We start from the raw sequence: 18,602 nt of genomic DNA, 5'->3' as shown, positions 1-18,602 counted from the left end.
AAATAACACCAGAATTAACAAATAATTAACGTACACATATCCTAAAAATTGTCCTTGTGTAACTGATACGCTGTAAAGGGGGTACATTTTGATCATGATTTTGAATGGAAGTCAATGACGCACTCTGCTGGTTGGGTATACCAAGATGGCGGCTCGAACTCTGCGCTGGCTTCACCTCATGCAGTTACGTCAAGCGTTCTATGCGCAATCCAGTCATTTATATAGATCAGTGCAAGACACAGAGAGCTTACTGAGACTGAACTTGACAAAATAGAGCATGACAGCTACGAAGCCAACACTCAAAAAAATACAGAATGGGCATTAAAACTTCTCAAAGACTGGCTGAAAGAGAAAAAAAATGGAGACAGACAAGTATGAAGCAGAGGATCTTAAGAAAATATTACGATCATTTTATGCATCTGTGCAAAGTTTCGTGGAAGGATAAAATGTTTTATTTAAAACAAATATGCCAATAAAATGTTTCAAATTCATATTCATGTCCAGTTTTTTTTTCTTATGTGGCAAGACTAAGGTGTGGTTTCCCGAACAGGGATTAGACTAGTCCTAGATTAAAATAAATGTTAGAGCTGTCCAAACTGAAAACAACTTGCAGTGACATATCTTAAAATACATCAGTGCCCTTTGTTTTGCCTCAAAATGCACACAAGTAACGTTTTCAGTAAGGCATGTTTGTTAAAACTAGTTATATTTCCTAATTAAACTAAGGCCTAGTCCTGGTTTAAAGTAATCCCTGTCCGTGAAACCACCCCTAAAAGTTCACTGTGAACATCAACACTGATCTCAATCAAACAGAGCTCTATTAGGATACACTCTTAGAAAGGATTTACCCATCTTTGTGCATTAAGCTTTTAAAACATTATGTGTCGCTTTGTGTTGATTTTGTGTTAAAATCACACAAAATGTGTTGTTTCAATAAAAACACAGAGATGGGTGGATTCCGGTAAAACACATTTAATGTGTTGTCCCAGAATCAACTTTAATGTGTTTTTAACACGTTCGTTCTAAGAGTGTAGATCAGTAAAAGCTGATGATCAACACTTCCTTTTAAATGCAGTTAGATATTAAATAAACTGATCTGAAATCAGGAAGTTTGCCTGTTGAACAAACCAACAAGGAAAGGTGGCGCTGAAAAGCTCTATGATAAAAACCTTTAGGTTTGGACTGGCAAATATCGATTGCAATAGGATTTCCTTCACTCCCACACAAAACTCCACAAGAAGTTTATAAACATACAGTACAGTGTTGTCATTTGAATTGGTTCTGCACTTGCTCAAATATTACGCCCTAGTTATTTGAGTTAAGTGCTTATTGTAAATATGTATTCATTTAATTATTTTATTTAGTGTATTTGTATTTTTTATTGTCGGCTGATTTTTTGTCTTAATCCATCCCTGTTTATAGACAACACACACACAAACAGAACTTCCAGATCTTTTTTCCAAGCATGTATTCTGGTCTTTATACCAAAGCGGTGTTCGATGTCTTGTTAATGTCAATTTAGTTTTAACCTAAAAAAATTATTGATTTAATGCTACCAGCAAATACACATTTTACCATCACTGCCATGAAACAGAGCTGTTTACATCACAAAAGTTTTGCTTCCACCTCCAAACTAGCAGCATGTTCAACATTATAGACTGAAAAATAAGATGCAGAAGATGCAAAAAGTAATATATTACTTTCTTAATAAATAAAGAAATTAAGTTTAAAAAAATCACCATTTTATGGATCTCTTTTATAAATGACACATACAGGCACATCTCATCAGATCTTGACTTATCTTATTTTAGGATCATTTTACTCCACTGCAGTTACATAAGAACAGAAAAAAACTCTTAAATTCGATCAGTTAATAAAGATCTGTGAGATTAAACATTACTGGCAGATATGTCTGGATCAGATTAGGGTTGGTCAGTGGTCTTCCAGGAGACAGATTGGATATCGCTGACATAAGCATGCATGTTTGGTCTTATCACTATAAGTGTGGTTACTTCATGATAAATCAGCAAACTCTGAAGATCAGCACTTTTCAATGTTAAATGAAATAAACTGATCTGAATTCAGTGCATGGTTTAATTTCCAGCTTCATCTTCCTGGTCTGAGACCATTGACTCTGTATTTAAAGCAGAAGACGACTTCACTGTGCTTCACACATCGCTGGACTGAACAGTGACTACAATGAGCATCTTTTGGTTCATAACTACACTGCTACTGCTGCACTCCTGCACCCCAGGTAATCAGACTACACTAATAACAGTTTCTCATAACCGTTTAAATAGTTTAAAAAGTCTTAAAATAGGAGGAAATAACGGTAAGGAGTCCATTCCACACAGCCGCCCATCAGTGTTGGGTGTAACTAGTTACTAAGTAATTAGTTACTGTAATTTAATTACTTTTCCTATGAAAAAGTAAAGTAAGGGATTACTCTTATTTTTCTTGTAATCTAATTACAGTTACTTCTGATGTAACTAACTGTGTATGGACTGTAAAACAATTATGTATACTTAAACACAATAGTGGATTTAACATGGTTTTAGTTTACAATTCTCACTATTAACTGGTTGATTATTATTAGCATTAATATTAATGAGATGATGGCTGTATATTAATACTTAATAGCACATATTAATGCCTGATTCTGCAAAACCTTATTCTACATCTTTAACCCTCCCCATTTCTACCAATACTTAAATTAACAACTTCTTTAGTATTAATAAGCAGTAGTTGGATATTGAGGCGAAAGTAGTTAATAATTAGTTAGAGAGAATTGGACCCTAAAGCGGGACCAGAATAATTTATGTACTTTTATATATTATTTCTTCGAGCCGTTTCAAGCCTATCCTTGTATCATACCTGTATACTAAATAGGATTTAGAAAGTAATTAGTAATAAGTAATTAAATACTTTTTGGAGAGAGTAATTTGTAAAGTAATCTAATTACATGATTGAAGATGTAATTAGTAACTAGTAATTAATTACTTTTTTTGAGTAACTTACCCAACACTGCCGCCCATACATGGTCTACATTCGTGACAAACAAACACATACAGCATGTGGTGGATGTTTGATAAGGAAGATTTTAGGTTTGACGGCTACCCACTGAAAAAAAGAGTGAGTAAAATGATATACTATCAGTGACATCAAAACACAAACTTTGCTTCTTATACTTCACTATAACGATTTATAAAAGCTTAGTTAAAAATTGAAAACTAATTTTTTTCTATTAAAAGAACAAGGTCATTGAAAATGTGGTATTGATCAAATTAACTCACTCAAAAAAATAAAAAGTTGGATTTACTTAAAAAAAACTTTGTCAAGTGGGTTCCACATAGCTTTGTTAAGTAATTTCAACAAATAAAATGTAAGCTGTATTTACTAATAAAGTTTGTGTAAAATTGACAATTTAAATGTTGCATGGAAGAAATCCTAGTAAAGTCACTATTATGAAACATTTAATTGATGACAACAAAATTAAAAAAAAATATGATTTAATAACTCCATAACAACGAATCAAACAATCAGAGTGCAGCTTCTAAATACAACCTTTATTTAATTACAGTTTATCAAACATATCACAAAAATATTTGAAATGCAATGTTTGCACTGTTTAGCAATGTGTGTTTATATGTAAACTACAACCCCAAATCAGAAAAAGTTGGGACACTGTAGAAATTGTGAGTAAAAAAGGAATGGAATAATTTACTAATCTCATAAACTTATATTTTATTTACAATAGAATATAAATAGCATATTAAATGTTGAAAGTGAGATATTTTGAAATGTCATGCCAAATATTGGCTCATTTTGGATTTCATGAGAGCTACACATTCCATAAAAAAGTTGGGACAGGTAGCAATAAGAGGCCAGAAAATTTAAATGTTCAAATAAGGAAAAGCTTAAGGACTAATTTGCAACTTATTAGGTCAATTGGCAACATGATTGGGTATTAAAAAGCCTATCAGAGTGGCAGTGTCTCTCAGAAGTCAAGATGGGCATAGAATCACCACACTGTAAAAAATTTCCCTGTAAAATAACAGTAAAGAGCTGGCAGCAGAGACGCCAGCAGTATACTGTTATTTTTACGGTATTTATACGTAAAATGACTTTACGGTAGTAGTCTGTAAACCAGAAAAACTGTATTGTTCTGTATTTATATAATTTACAGTAAAGAGCTGGCAGCAGAGACGCCAGCAGTATACCGTTATTTTTACAGTATTCATATGTAAAATTAATTTACGGTAGTAGTCTGTAAACCAGAAATACAGAATACTTCTGTAGTCACACTGTTAAATGATTTCACAGTCTAATACAGTAAAAAATAAATGCATTTTTCTGTGATTTATTTAGAAACTAAAATAATATTGTTTAGGTTTAAAGTAACAACCTAAACAATATTATTGTAATTTCCAAATAATCACAGAAATATGCAGCATTTTTTAAATAACATAAATTTAGTCTCTAAAAATTCTTCATTGATATTTAAAATATCAGTCTCCCATGAACTTGCCCAATGAATTCTCAGGGCTAAAGACAACTGCTTAAGATATGCATTTTGTGAATATTATGCAAAATAAGCAACAAAAACTTCCAAATCAAACACCTTTATTTCAAAGAGAAATGTCAATGTCAACATGAATACAAAAAAGGAAAGAAAATAAATCCTGTTGGACAATGCTGAAAAAGCTTTCTAGTAGTAAACAGAAAGAGTAGTTTCTTGCTTTAGACTATGGCAATAAACGTACGTTCTTAAATTGCTCGTCAGAGACTGCCCCAATCCTAACCAAATGTGAAGGGCATAACAAATAGTTTACTTTTTTAAAACATACCTAAGGCCATTTTGAAACTATTATAGTACAGTAGAACATTTTGTCAGGATGTATCAATAATAAGCATAAAAAACATTTAGGATGAAACCGTATAGGCACATGTGCCACTGCAAGCTAGACTTGCAGGTTACCTCTTAAAATTGTCCTGTGAGGAAGGTTTGTGTTTTTACATCTTAGTTCTTGTGGATCCAGAAGAGACGATCATCACTTTAGTAGCCGCTGTTCCTCTCTGCAGCATTATTCCAGTGCTGTCACTGTCAAAGAACAAAAAACAACCATACTCATAAATAAACTAAACAATCACGAATGTAAAGTATAAACTCCAAGCGAATGCTTATAAAGTTAAAAATACCAGTATAATTGTGGCAATGCCAGACTGTCAAAAAAAATGAGAGAAAGATTATATACTCACCGATCTATATGAAGTTCCATTAAAAAGTCAAGGAGATTCGTCAGTAGCATGGCCACGTGTGTATTTAACTGCAGAAGACGACTTCTGGACGATCACACCTTTCTTCTTAGAGACAATCTTGTCTGATGATTTTGGCATTTGTTCCTCTCTCTTGATTTATATCAATGAAGTGCCTAAATGAAAAGCAATTAATTGTTTTTTTGTCTTTCGTCATTGCACAAATTACCCTTTTGCCATATTAAACTATGTTATTACCTCAACCTAGACAAATTAATACATACCTATCTTTTTTCAATGCGTGCACTGTACAACATGTTGTGAATGTGTTAGCATTTAGCCTAGCCCCATTCATTTCTATGGTACCAAACACTTCCGTGTTTTCCTTTTTAGGAAAGACTGTTACATGAGGAGTTATACCAGTAAGTATGGTGCCACAAAATAAAACTTTTTTTTTGGTACCATAGGAATGAATGGGGCTAGGCTAAATGCTAACACATTCACAACACGCTGTACAGAGCACGCATTGAAAAAAGATAGGTATGCATTAATTCGTCTAGGTTGAGGTAATAACATAGTTTAATATGGCAAAAGGGTAGACTATTCCTTTAATGACATCAAATAGAATTATAATAAAGTCTATACCCTGTGTGTGTGTGTGTGTGTGTGTGTGTGTGTGTGTGTGTGTGTGTGTGTGTGTGTGTGTGTGTGTGTGTGTGTGTGTGTGTGTGTGTGTGTGCGCGTGTACCTGGTAATTATCACGTTGTGGGGACCAATTGTCCCCACAAAGATAGGAATACCAGTGTTTTTGTGACCTTGTGGACATTTTGATGTCCCCATGAGGAAACAAGCTTATAAATCAAACAGAATGATGTTTATTGAAAATGTGAAGTAGCAGAATGGTTTCTGTGATGGTTGGGGTTAGGGAATGGGGCAGGTAAGGGGAATATAATATACAGTTTGTATGGTATAAAATGCATTACGTCTATGGAATGTCCCCACAAAACATGGAAACCAGAATGTGTGTGTGTGTGTGTTTGTGTGTGTGTGTGTGTGTGTGTGTGTGTGTGTGTGTGTGTAGGTGTTGAGGCTTGAAATGTACAGTACTAATTCCATTTTATGCATAAAATACAGACACATTAATTTAATTGTATATATCTATATAATGATGGCAGGGAATGAAGGGGTTTACCTCTGAATGAATTCCACAGGGCAGGCTGTCTCATCTTGATACTGAAGGCTGAAAATGTAGTAGGTTGCAAACATAGCAGCAAGTCCAATTGCAAATGTTGGTGTGATGCCCTCAGAGCCCTTAAAGGTGATCATCCAACCCTTAATTGTGACTTGCCTTGTTGCACTTGAAACTTAACAACATGGAAATACTTGTTACTTTGTTTAAACATTTGTAAACTCAAGATGAATGGCCGATAAGATATACAATGTGTCTATCAATGATTCTAAATTAAATGTATATTACCAGGTATCAGGCGAGGACTTGCAGGAAGACTGAGAGTTGTCTCAACGTCAGCTGCAGTGGCAGATACCTGAAGGGAACAAATACATTATCCTTACCATAATAAGATTTTTAAGAAGAAAATTTATAAAAAGGACAATAATTAGTAAACACTAGGTGGAATGTAACCAAGACGTGAACGAGGTACCTACAATCAAACTTCTAAATAGATTTGACATTCAAAATTTAAAGGGTAACAATTTATCTTTTTAACTCCATGTTGTCACACGTAGCTTACATGCAGCCTTCTTTGAGCCAAAAAAATATTTACACCTCTCTTTTTACATATGTAGTAGTACTCCCACAAACTAGTACACACATTGCATTCACAAAGAGTCCAGAAAGATAATATTTTCACACCAATTTGGCGTTTAAAAAGAAAAATGCAAAGCCTTGACTGTTCAACTTTAACCAAACTACAATTAGCTTTATTTTCTTGTTAACTGTTTGTAAAACACTTTTCATTAAAAGTCGACACAAACAAAATAAAACTCACCAAAACCATCTTGGATAGTCGATGTTCAAATAATCCTATGGTTTGGTTAAAGTAAATTTTTTAATAAGTGTTGTTTCTCAAATTCAGAAGTAGCCTACGTCTAACTTTACCAAAATTAAACAAAATACCACTCAAAAGTTATATTGTTTTGGCTATTCAAATCTAAGCCTCACTGTTCAATGACATGTTTAAATCCCTAGCAAGAGAAGCTTCTATCAGTTGATATCAAGCATTTTTGGCAATATGAATAAGATTTGAATTACCGTTTTATTTGTAGATGCAAGACCCGATGAATTTGATGAAGAACACTTGAGAATGTGCAGCACGTCATCTAAATTGTACGTCCTCTTCTGGAAAATCTCCAATCCAAATAATGGTTCCCGAAATTCCATCCAGGGGTTAATGACAAATTACTTCTGTATTTTTTTAAAGAAAATTGACCAAAAGCAAAAGGCTAGCCTCAATTTATAAAACTAATATTGCTTCTGACCGTGCTCCAAATTCCCCAGTCAACATGCATTTTCAAGAAAATACTGTATTGTCCTGTAATTTAAAACATCAACTTACTGTTGAGGGCCTCTGTCTTGTTGCTCCAATTTAAGCAGCCCACAATGCATTGCTAACTACAGTACTAAACTGTTTAACATGAAAACAGTATTTTAGTGTTGAAAATTGGCTGTAAATTTACGGCAATTGCTTACAGTGCAATTCCCCCAATGCTGCTGCGAAAAATAGTTTTCTGAGTTTCTCAGAGAGAAAATGCAAAGAGATTGAAGTTATCATCATCTACAGTGCATAATATCATCCAAAGATTCAGAGAATCTGGAACAATCTCTGTGCGTAAGGGTCAAGGCTGGAAAACCATACTTGATGCCCGTGATCTTCGGGCCCTTAGACGGCACTGCATCACATACAGGAATGCTACTGTAATGGAAATCACAACATGGGCTCTAAAATACTTCCTGAAAACATTGTCGGTGAATACAATCCACCGTGCTATTCGCCGTTGCCAGCTAAAACTCTATAGGTCAAAAAAGAAGCCATATCTAAACATGACCCAGAAGCGCAGGCGTTTTCTCTGGGCCAAGGCTCATTTAAAATGGACTTTGGCAAAGTGGAAAACTGTTCTGCGGTCAGACGAATCAAAATTTGAAGGTCTTTTTGGAAAACTGGGACGCCATTTCATCCGGACTAAAGAGGACAATTTTTTTTATTTATTTATTTAGTTAATTTAATATGGACATAGCAATAGACATTGGACGAACCAGATGCATTGTATTAAGTGTTATAGCACGTGTGCTAATTTTCAACACCTGTCCATAGGAGGCTTTTACAACTAAAAAACAAACTAAAACCACAGTATACTAAACAAACACAGTTACACATGAGAACAACTTTGGCCCGTTTTAAGCCACTGTTTTAGCTCTCTGATAAAGATGTTAATATTGGTCTGCAGTTTAAATCCAGTGGGGAGAGAGTTCCATAGTGTAGCCCCTCTAAAGGAGAAGCTAGATTGTCCAAAAGATGTTCTTAGCTTCGGGAGCACACAATCCCCACTAGCTGAGGCTCTGGTGGAGGGTCTAAGAGAACCCTGACGCCTCTCCATGAGGCCCGAAAACAGTGGTGACACACAATTGTTCAAACATTTAAAAGTCAATTTCAAAACACTAAAATTTATAAAATTTTCAAAAGTAAAAAGCTTGTGTTTTTGTATGATATCACACTGATGCCATCTCATAGGTTTTTTATCAAATATCTTAATTGCCTGTTTATAAAGAGAGGTGACTGGTTTTAGAGTGGACGCTGATGTTTGTGACCATGCCGTAATACAGTATGACAAATGCGAAAAAACCATAGCATGCATAAACAATAAAGCCGCGTGATGTGACAAATGCCCTCTAATAAAACGAAAACAATTCAAGTTTGATTTCACTTTCTTGCAAACATGGTTTACTTGACTTTGAAACTTCAAGTGTTTGTCCAAAATAATTCCCAAATATTTAGTTTCATGAACCTCTTGAATGGGTTCTTGGTCTAAATGAACCTCAAAGATGCTGTCAGGGGACCTCCGGTTGATCGAAAAACACATTGAAAAAGTTTTCTGTACGTTTAAAGTTAAATGAGACAGCTGAAGCCATCTTGAGATGTTATGTAGTGCCTGTGTTAACTGCTGCCCAGCCAGTGCAGTTGTTTTTGCTGACACATGGATAACTGTGTCGTCAGCATAAAGCTGGCAATTTACACCCTGACAGCAATCTGGAAGATCATTTATATACATTGAAAACAACAGTGGTCCTAAGACTGACCCTTGAGGCACTCCTAAGTCATTTAGACTCAAGTTGGATTTAACGGTTCCTACTTTCACACATTGTTCTCTACCCTCCAGGTATGACTTAAACCATGAGAGAGCTGCAGGTGAAAGTTGGAAATGTTGTAATTTCTGTAATAAAATACAGTGGTCCACTGTGTCGAAGGCCTTCTTTAGATCTAAAAACACAGCACCTACGACATTCCCTTTATCCAGTGAGCCTTTAATCTGTTCTAGCAAGAAGCAATTCGCTGTTTCTGTACTGTGTTTTTGTCTGAACCCAAACTGCTGGGCATGCAACAATTTGTTATTTTCAAGATGTTCTATTAATTGTTCCGCCACAATTTTTTCCAGCACTTTAGAAACAACAGGGAGGATGGAAATAGGCCTATAATTACAGGCTTGATCTTTATCGCCTGACTTATAAATTGGAGTTATAACAGCAGTCTTCCAGCTCTGAGGAAAAGTATTTGTCTGTATTGACTGGTTTATAAGATAAGTAATGGGATCGAGCAAACTGCTTAGATGTTTTTTAATTAGAGAAACATTGAGATTATGTATGTCTCTTGATGTAGAATTTTTCATTTTGACAATAATTTTCCTTACTTTGTCACACGAAACTTCTCTGATTTGTAAGAGATCTGTACTACTAGGCTGAACTTTATTCTCATGAGGTAATTTGCCCTTGAAAGGTTTAGCTAGATCGTAAACTGATTCGACAAAGTATTTGTTTAGCTCATTTGCAATTAACTGGTTATCAGTAACATAATTATCATCAATTTTAAGGCAATCTATAATTTGAAGGTTTTTCCTATTAGAATTTGTCAACTTATTTATATGTTGCCATAGTTTAGAGCTGCTTCCATTTGCATCTTCTATCATTTTTATAAAATATTTAGTTTTTGCTTTACGCAGCTCACTTATGACTTTGTTCCTGAGACCAGTGAAGATTTGATGGTCAATATTATTCCTAGATTTTAAGGACTTTTTAAGTGCAAGGTCACGTTTTTTAGCCATTAGCCAAATGTCGTGGTTAAACCATGGTAGAGAATACTTCCTTGTTTTTTTTGTCCAGGTTTTTGTGTACTTATTTATTACATCATTTAGTTTAGTGACAAATTTGGATGCACTCACATTTAAATCCGTCTCAGCGATAATACTATTCCAATGACAACCCAAGTTGTTTTTAGCGCTCAGTTCAGAAGCCTGCATCTCTGATGGTTTGGGGTTGCATGAGTGCGTGTGGCATGGGCAGCTTACACATCTGGAAAGGCACCATCAATGCTGAAAGGTTTATCCAAGTTCTAGATACATATGATCCCATTCAGACGTTGTCCAACATGACAATGCCAGACCACATACTGCATCAATTACAACGTCAAGACTGCGTAGAAGAAGGATCTGAGTACTGAAATGGCCAACCTGCAGTCCAGATCTTTCACCCACAGAAAATATTTGGCGCATCATAAAGAGGAAGATACGACAAAGAAGACCTCAGACAGTTGAGCAACTAGAAGCCTGTTTTAGACAAGAATGGGACAACATTCCCATTCCTAAACATTGGTCCTCCTCCAGCTGTTCCTTATATGTACATTTAAATTTTCCGGCCTCTTATTGCTACCTGTCCCAACTTTTTTTGGAATGTGTAGCTCTGATGAAATCCAAAATGAGCCAATATTTGGCATGACATTTCAAAATATCTCACTTTCTACATTTGATATGTTATTTATATTCTATTGTGAATAAAATGTAAGTTTTTGAGATTTGTAAATTATTCCATTCCTTTTTTTACTCACAATTTCTACAGTGTCCCAACTTTTTCTGATTTGGGGTTGTAAAACAAACGTTTTTCTTTATAAAAGTTTGCATATCATAAAGTTTATTGAGTAGACTTGCATGTTTTTCGGTTGGAGGGCTTCAGAAAAGGTCAAGTGATTTCCGGTAAGGGAACATAGGGACCATCTATGCTCACTGTTTTTTTGCGTTGCATGGAATTTTTAGGTAACTAACGTTTGGCGTAATGGCAGACTCCCTAATCACAGTGCCCTGACTGAACAAGGGTGCTGATTGCACCTGCACTCACTCTTATTTATATGATTGTAAAGTAAAATAAAGTTTAAGGGGTGGTTTCCCAGAAAGGGATTAGACTAGTCCTAGACTAAAATAAATGTAAGAGCTGTCCAAACTGAAAACAACTTGCAATGCCATATCCTAAAATACATCAGTGCCCTTAATTTTGCTTCAAAATGCACACAAGTAATGTTTTTAGTAAGGCATGTTTGTTAAAACTAGTTATATTTCCTAATTAAACTAAGGCCTAGTCCTGTCTTGAACTAATTCCTGTAACCACCTGTAACGTAGTGGTCCCTGTGTCCCTGTGTTTTGTAATACTTGTGTTGTGATTTATACTTATGTCTCTGTGTACCTGTGTTTACTTGTGTGCATGTATACCCTTGTTCCCATTTGTATCTCTCTGTGTTAATTAGTGTCTCCGCCCCCTTGTTTGTTACCATGGATATTCATTGTGATCATGCTTCTCCCCTTGTGTGTTGTCCTAGTTACTCATTGTTTCTGCTCTGCCATTGGTCATTGTCTTGCATTTATACCCTGCTTGTTCATTCTGGTTTTGTCGTTCGTTGTTAGATGTCGCCAGTCCCTTGTGTGTTCTCTAGCTCTTGTTTTTGCTTATTTACTTGTATATATTGGAATAAACTGCATTTGGATCCGCATCTTGCCTCATCCTGTCTTACCTGGTTCTCACCCGTGACACCACCCCTATAACCTTTAAATATCATTTCTTGCCATTTTTTAATGTGCCCCTCTGGTGAAACACTGGCCCCTCCTTGGCCCCCTTACTGAAATTTGTCTAGAACTGCCACTGATTAGATCTAACCAGTGGCGGAGCCAGAGGGGGGTCCAGGGTGGCACTGGACACCCTTGACATGTCACTGGCCACCCCGTGTGCCACCCCAAATTTAATGCGCTACTTTCACTTAATCGCTATGTTTATTTTCGACGTGCGGTAGCGCAGCACATTGTTTAAAACAAACATTATGAATATGATTATGAACCCTCCATGCGGTCTTGGCGCAAACTCTTTATTTTTCAATCACTGCGCAAAGAGACTTGGATTACTGATTTTGGACATGCAGATATAATTTATACATCATTTAAAACGTTAAAGTGTCATTTTTTGTTTGTCTATAAAAACTGAATGTTGTGCTTTTCACAAAATTAAGAAAATATACATGATATATTATGCAGTTTCTGTTATCTCTCCATCAGTGACGTCTTTTTAAAAATGCGTACCATCATCAGAAGATAAATGTAATGTCTACATAATGCTTGGAATCTCTTTAAAATGATGTAAGTGAAGTCGTACATTTTGCTAATACTACATGATTTCACCGTATATGCTGGAAGTGCGGTAATTTTCTTGTGGACTGAATAAAGTCTAAGTTTGCCAATTCTTTTTACAACAAAACCCAGAACCATGTTTTCATTCTTGACGTGAAATGAAAATTCTGTCATAATTTTTTCATCCTTATGTTGTTCTAAACCTGTACGAATGTCTTTTTTCTGATGAACACAAAAGAAGATATTTTGATAAATGATGGTATGCACACAGCTGTAACCATTGACTTCCATAGTAGGAATAAAAACAACATGATTGAATTCAATGGATATACCATTAATTGTGTGCTTACCATCATTTATCAAAATATCTTCTTTTGTGTTTATTAAAATAAAATACAGGTTTAGAACAACATAAGGGTGAGTAAATGATGACAGAATTTTCATTTTTGGGTGAATCCCTTTAACAGACAGTAAATCAGATGTAAGAAATACAGTAGAAAGTTTAAAAATTCACCCTTATTATGTTTACATCTAATGCAATCAAAATATTAATTTATGCTTTCTTGATACATGGTTACACGTCATTTTCTTTTATAGACTATGGACCCCCTAAAGTAGCTGTGGCCACCCCCTGGCCACCCCATTAAAAAAATTCTAGTTCCGCCACTGGATCTAACTCAATAAAATTAAGGCAACATTTTCCAACTAATTTTTGTAAGTTTATTGAACTGATATTTTAAATAAGGACAACTTAATAATATGGATAAATATGGATTTCAATGAATGCAAAAATATTAAGTAGCATTTTAAGAAAAAGCTAATAAATTAAGTACAACTAATGTAAAAAATATCAGCATATTATACACAGACTTAATTAAAATAGGTAACTTTTAAATTAAAATACTAGTTAATGTCATCTGATTCATTAATTAATTAATTATTTTATTTATGGTTTGTTGTTGTTCTTTTATTCAGAGTAATACTAACAGCGCTATCAAAATGTTAGAGAAATTATGACAGACTTATTGTTCCTGTATTCAATGGTAGAGCATTGCATTGGCAGCATAAAAGGTCATGGGTTTGAACTCGGGCAACACATAATGAAAAAATATGTATACTTTGTAATGCACTGTAATATGCTTTGCATAAAATGCATAACAACTGAAGCTGATACCTGATTGTTTAGTGTGTCTTGTAAGTCCCAAACTATCCCAATAGACAAAATTATACTGGGTTATTTTAAACATCAGCACAGAACTGCTTTGTGAAATCTATGTGACATTTGCAAATATAAATGGTTGGGTTTGAAGATTCATATCCAAAATACACATAAGACTGGGCAAACTCCCCAACAAGTATATGGATACCCCAATAAAATTAAGATAGATAAACGTAAAATAATCAAGATTGGACTGTTTATACTTTAGAATAGTGGCAAGACCACTGCTGATATTTATTTTTTAACTTAATTCAAATTTGTGACATGTTTGGCATGAATGTTGTTATTATTAGCTTGTGATAAGTATATTATCCTTATTTAAGGAAATGAGGCAAAACTGCAATCTAGTTTTTACTGATTATCTCAGTAAAATTGAACTGTGTTTGCTGCAATTTCATGGCAGTGAGACACGTTGACTTATTGATGCTTGATGCGCAATGCTTTATTTAAAATCTGTTTGTGAGAAAATCAGAAATTCAACCATTAAACACACACACAACCACAAAACATAATGCATAGAGCATAGTTTGTGATGAGTCCAGTGCAGTTGTAAATTATTGTTTAATGAGTTGTTAAAAGAAGACAGTTTGGAAAGATAAAAGAAATAAAAGCAATATGCAGAATTCATTTAGGTGGTAATATTCCTTGGATCCATGGAAGAAATGCAGAAATTTTTGTATAAACATTATGCAGATAAGGATCGTTGCAGCTTTTATTACGTGTGAAGGATGTAACGCCAACCACAATGTTGTTACAAACCAAAGGACCTCCTGAATCCCCCTGTTAAGAATGTAGACACATAATTGCCACTTATCACTATTTATGGCTTCAATAAAGTATAAAATAATCTGTAAATCAGATGTCAATGTTTTACCTTACAGGATCCTCCATGGCCAGACACACACATCATCTGTGAAGCTACATATTCCCATCCCCATTGAGCACAGACTTTCTTATTTTTAATCTTCACGTTTGCCTCTCTGAGGGTCGGACTTGGAGCACCGCTATTCGTCACATCACCCCAGCCTGCAACACTGCAAGCAGTGCCCACACTGATCTCCACAGGTGTTTTTGGTATGGGAATCGTGTTGATCTTGTTGTTTAGTTTAATTTTTTTTTCCAGCTGTAATCCAACAACACATTCATCTTTAGTAGACAGAAGTTAGATGAGAGAACTACATGTGATTATATTGTAATTATGTATTGTGATGCTTGGATAGCAATATTGAGTGAAGTTGTTTACCTTCAGAATCATCAGGTCGGCTATTTTAGGTTTTTTCGGACCAGGTTTGTATTCTGGAGGCTTGTTATAGGTACTCACACCAATGCGGACATGGTTTTCCTGTCTGCTTTCTAAGTCATGTGCACCGGCCACAACTGTTAGAATCTCGCTGCTGTGGAAAGAAAGAAATCTTATTAAACAATATATTTATTTTACCTGTATCGGTTTTCTTTAGAAAGATCTTTATAAAGAGTGTTTAGGGAGCATGTTAAAGATGCAATTTGTATCAAATCAATAACAATGACGTAGATTAATGATGCTCTGAAGCAGTGTTGACTGATGGGATTTGTTGTCTTTAACTCAAACGCTGATGGCCATCAATCAGACGGGAACGAGAAATCATGTTACACATGAGGTAAAGTAATCAAGTTTTATAAATGTTGTGTTTGATGACATTGTTTTTCTTCATTATGTAAGGTTTCATCTAATGTTCAAAACGCAATTGTTAGTCATAGATGTTACAGTATTAGACCAATACAATGGTTTGTTAACACAGCACAGAATTAAGTGTTCAGATGAACAAACTTACCATAAAAAAGCGAGTGGCCCGACAGACGCTATTAGAGAAGATACACTTCAAACTAATGAGCACCTAAGGTACTACAAGGCTGTGCTTTTCAGTTAGCCAGCATTTTCTCTACTTATTTAATGTTTAATTATTGCTTTTCTGTTAATGTTTTGCCTGATGTATGGAAGGAATCTTGTATCATACCGGTACCTAAAAAGAAAGTGGTGGAGGGTATGAATGATTTGAGACCGGTAGCCCTCACCTCAGTCGCTATGAAAGTATGTGAAAAGATAGTTTTAAATAATTTAATGCCATATGTGGAGAAATATCTTGATCCCTGTCAGTTTGCATACCAGAAAGGTAGGGGGGCAGAAGATGCTATTGTTTTTAAACTTGACTCTATTTATTCACACCTGGACACTAGTGGATGCTCTGTAAAAATGTTATACTATGATTTTAGTTCGGCTTTCAATACTATTCAACCACATATTATGGTTGAAAAGCTGATAAATATGAAGGTACCAGGGGTTTTTAGTCTGTTCATTTTACATTTTTTAGAGAATAGAACTCAATCTGTCAAACTGAACTCGAGCATAAGGTCAGGAAAAATTATTACAAATACAGGTTCTCCACAAGGTACAGTTTTATTAACACAGTCTCACCCCATTTCGTCAATATTTGACGACACTTGACCATTCGTCATATGTTGACGTGAAGGGTATACCTTTCGCGTCATTTTTTGACGAACTGGGGACTTCAATACTATTACGTCCGTTGCATTCTCTTTCCTATTTTATTACCATTTGCGCGTCGGTTTAGGGTTAGATTACGCAAAATTAAACAGTGTACGCGAAATTAAACAGTGAACGCGAAATTAAACAGTTGTCACCTGGCGTTGGGGTTAGAAACAGTTGTCACCTGGCGTTGGGGTTAGAGTTAGGTTTGGGTTGTAACACCATTTATACAGCAGATTATCGACCACAGCATTCAAATTGTCAAGTAGTGAAATTTGCAGACGATACCGCTCTAATTGGTCTAATTGAACAGGATAATGATAGCCACTACAGGAAAGATTTAAAAGCCTTTGTTGAGTATTGTGACAGTCACTTTCTGGAGCTTAATGTTAAGAAAATAAAAGAGTTAGTGATTGATTTTAGAAGAAATAAGACTGAGGCTGTGGAAATTAAAGGGGCAACTGTAGAAAGAGTGAACACATATAGATACCTGGGTGTGGTTTTTAATGATAAGCTGACATGGACTGATCATATTTCATCACTGTTGGACAAATTGAGTCCACGTTTGTATTGTTTGAGGAAGTTGCAGTCTTTTAATGTTAATTCTGATGTAATGAAAATGTTTGCTATGTCTGTCATATGTAGTGTGTGGAGCTACTGTGTTGTAGGATGGGGTGGGAATGTAGGGGTCACTGAGAAGAAGAGGATTGATAAATTGAACAAAAGGGTTGGAAAAATGGTTGGGTTGACAATTACAATTGATACAGTATACTATGACCGCCTGGAAAAAAATGGCAGCTAAGATTATGCAGGACTCCTGTCACCCTCTTTATGCTTGTTTGGAAAACAAGGTCATGGAGCGTAGTGGGCGGTTAAGACCACCAGTGGCACGCACTAAGCGGTATGCCTGCTCTTTTATACCACAAGTAGTTAGGCAGCATAATGAGCATTTTAAACGTACATTTGTAGAGTTTTCGTAGATGTATGCGTGTGTATTTAATGTTTTAACTTATTGTATTCTAGTGTTATATTTATTTTGTTTTTGTATTTATATTTGTTGGTATGAGCATGACGGTGTTTGTAAGCACTGTAATTTCCATTTTTATGGATGAAATAAATTTGACTCTTGACTATTACTTCCGCATTTGTCCACGACACTGTTGTCATGTGGTTTTTACGTCACTAAAGGCGGTGACAAAGATATTAACGTCATTTACAGGCGACTGCACCGCCCGTGTCACTGTTTAGGGCAGCAATTTTCTCATAATTTACAAGTAGTTGAAAACATTATAGATATTGTTAGTAATCAGCTGGACAAAATATATAACACCGGACTAGTGGTTTTTGGATATTTTACTGCAAATATCTTACAAATTGTATCTTTAATTCGGGAATAGAAGTCATGGTGTCATTTATTTTTTATTTTTAACCAGGCTAAAGTCTCAAAATCGAATAATAAGATTAGGAGCATCAAAATTTTATTTCAATCTTTGACATCAGTTTATTTTCACAATCTTCTTTACATTTATTTTACAGAAACAGCAAATCACTAAAAATAACTTCAGAAAAATTTGTATTTCATAATTTCATGATGTTTCTGTGTTGTAGAGTAGTTTTTTTATGAGAACATTTGAATATATCTGAGATTGTTATGATTGTTACTAAATAAAAACCTTACTCCTTTCTGCAGTGTGCAGCAGTCATAACAAACTGATCAGAAATGAGGAATCCTCCACAAACATGTAACCCATTCTTCTGAACAGAAACCATGTAAGGTCTGGAGTGAGGTTGTGCTACATTGCCATTCACTATACGCACCTTGACACTGGCTGAGAGAGAAATATCAGTCAATTTAATCAGTATGAGAAACATCTGAATAATGCATCACCAAAGATATTAAGTCTTGCTAATGGAAATGTGTTACACTTA

The 18,602-nt window shown here is 35.1% G+C and overlaps 1 protein-coding gene and 1 long non-coding RNA gene across 2 annotated transcripts in view; one reads left to right on the top strand and one right to left on the bottom strand.

Annotated features, from left to right (window-relative positions):
- Nucleotides 1-2,105: 2,105 nt before the first annotated feature.
- Nucleotides 2,106-18,477, top strand: LOC135728379 (uncharacterized). Its single transcript, XR_012335917.1, has 3 exons — nucleotides 2,106-2,254; nucleotides 15,031-15,223; nucleotides 18,364-18,477. It is a non-coding gene; the product is annotated as an uncharacterized lncRNA (long non-coding RNA).
- The window catches only part of LOC135728281 (granzyme F-like), a 29,574-nt gene continuing 25,563 nt past the window's right edge, over nucleotides 14,592-18,602 (bottom strand). The window contains exons 3-6 of the mRNA XM_065246466.2: nucleotides 18,352-18,502; nucleotides 15,393-15,543; nucleotides 15,024-15,272; nucleotides 14,592-14,929 (exon numbers count right to left, since the gene is read on the bottom strand). Of these exons, the coding sequence (XP_065102538.1) occupies nucleotides 14,774-14,929; nucleotides 15,024-15,272; nucleotides 15,393-15,543; nucleotides 18,352-18,502 (707 nt within the window). The 3' untranslated portion in view covers nucleotides 14,592-14,773. The remainder of the gene's footprint in view (nucleotides 14,930-15,023; nucleotides 15,273-15,392; nucleotides 15,544-18,351; nucleotides 18,503-18,602) is intronic.

The sequence above is a fragment of the Paramisgurnus dabryanus genome, chromosome 24 (assembly GCF_030506205.2).
Source record: "Paramisgurnus dabryanus chromosome 24, PD_genome_1.1, whole genome shotgun sequence".
Classification (NCBI taxonomy): Eukaryota; Metazoa; Chordata; class Actinopteri; order Cypriniformes; family Cobitidae; genus Paramisgurnus; species Paramisgurnus dabryanus.
Note: the sequence above shows the minus strand (reverse complement) of the source record. Positions and strands in the feature narration are given on the sequence as shown.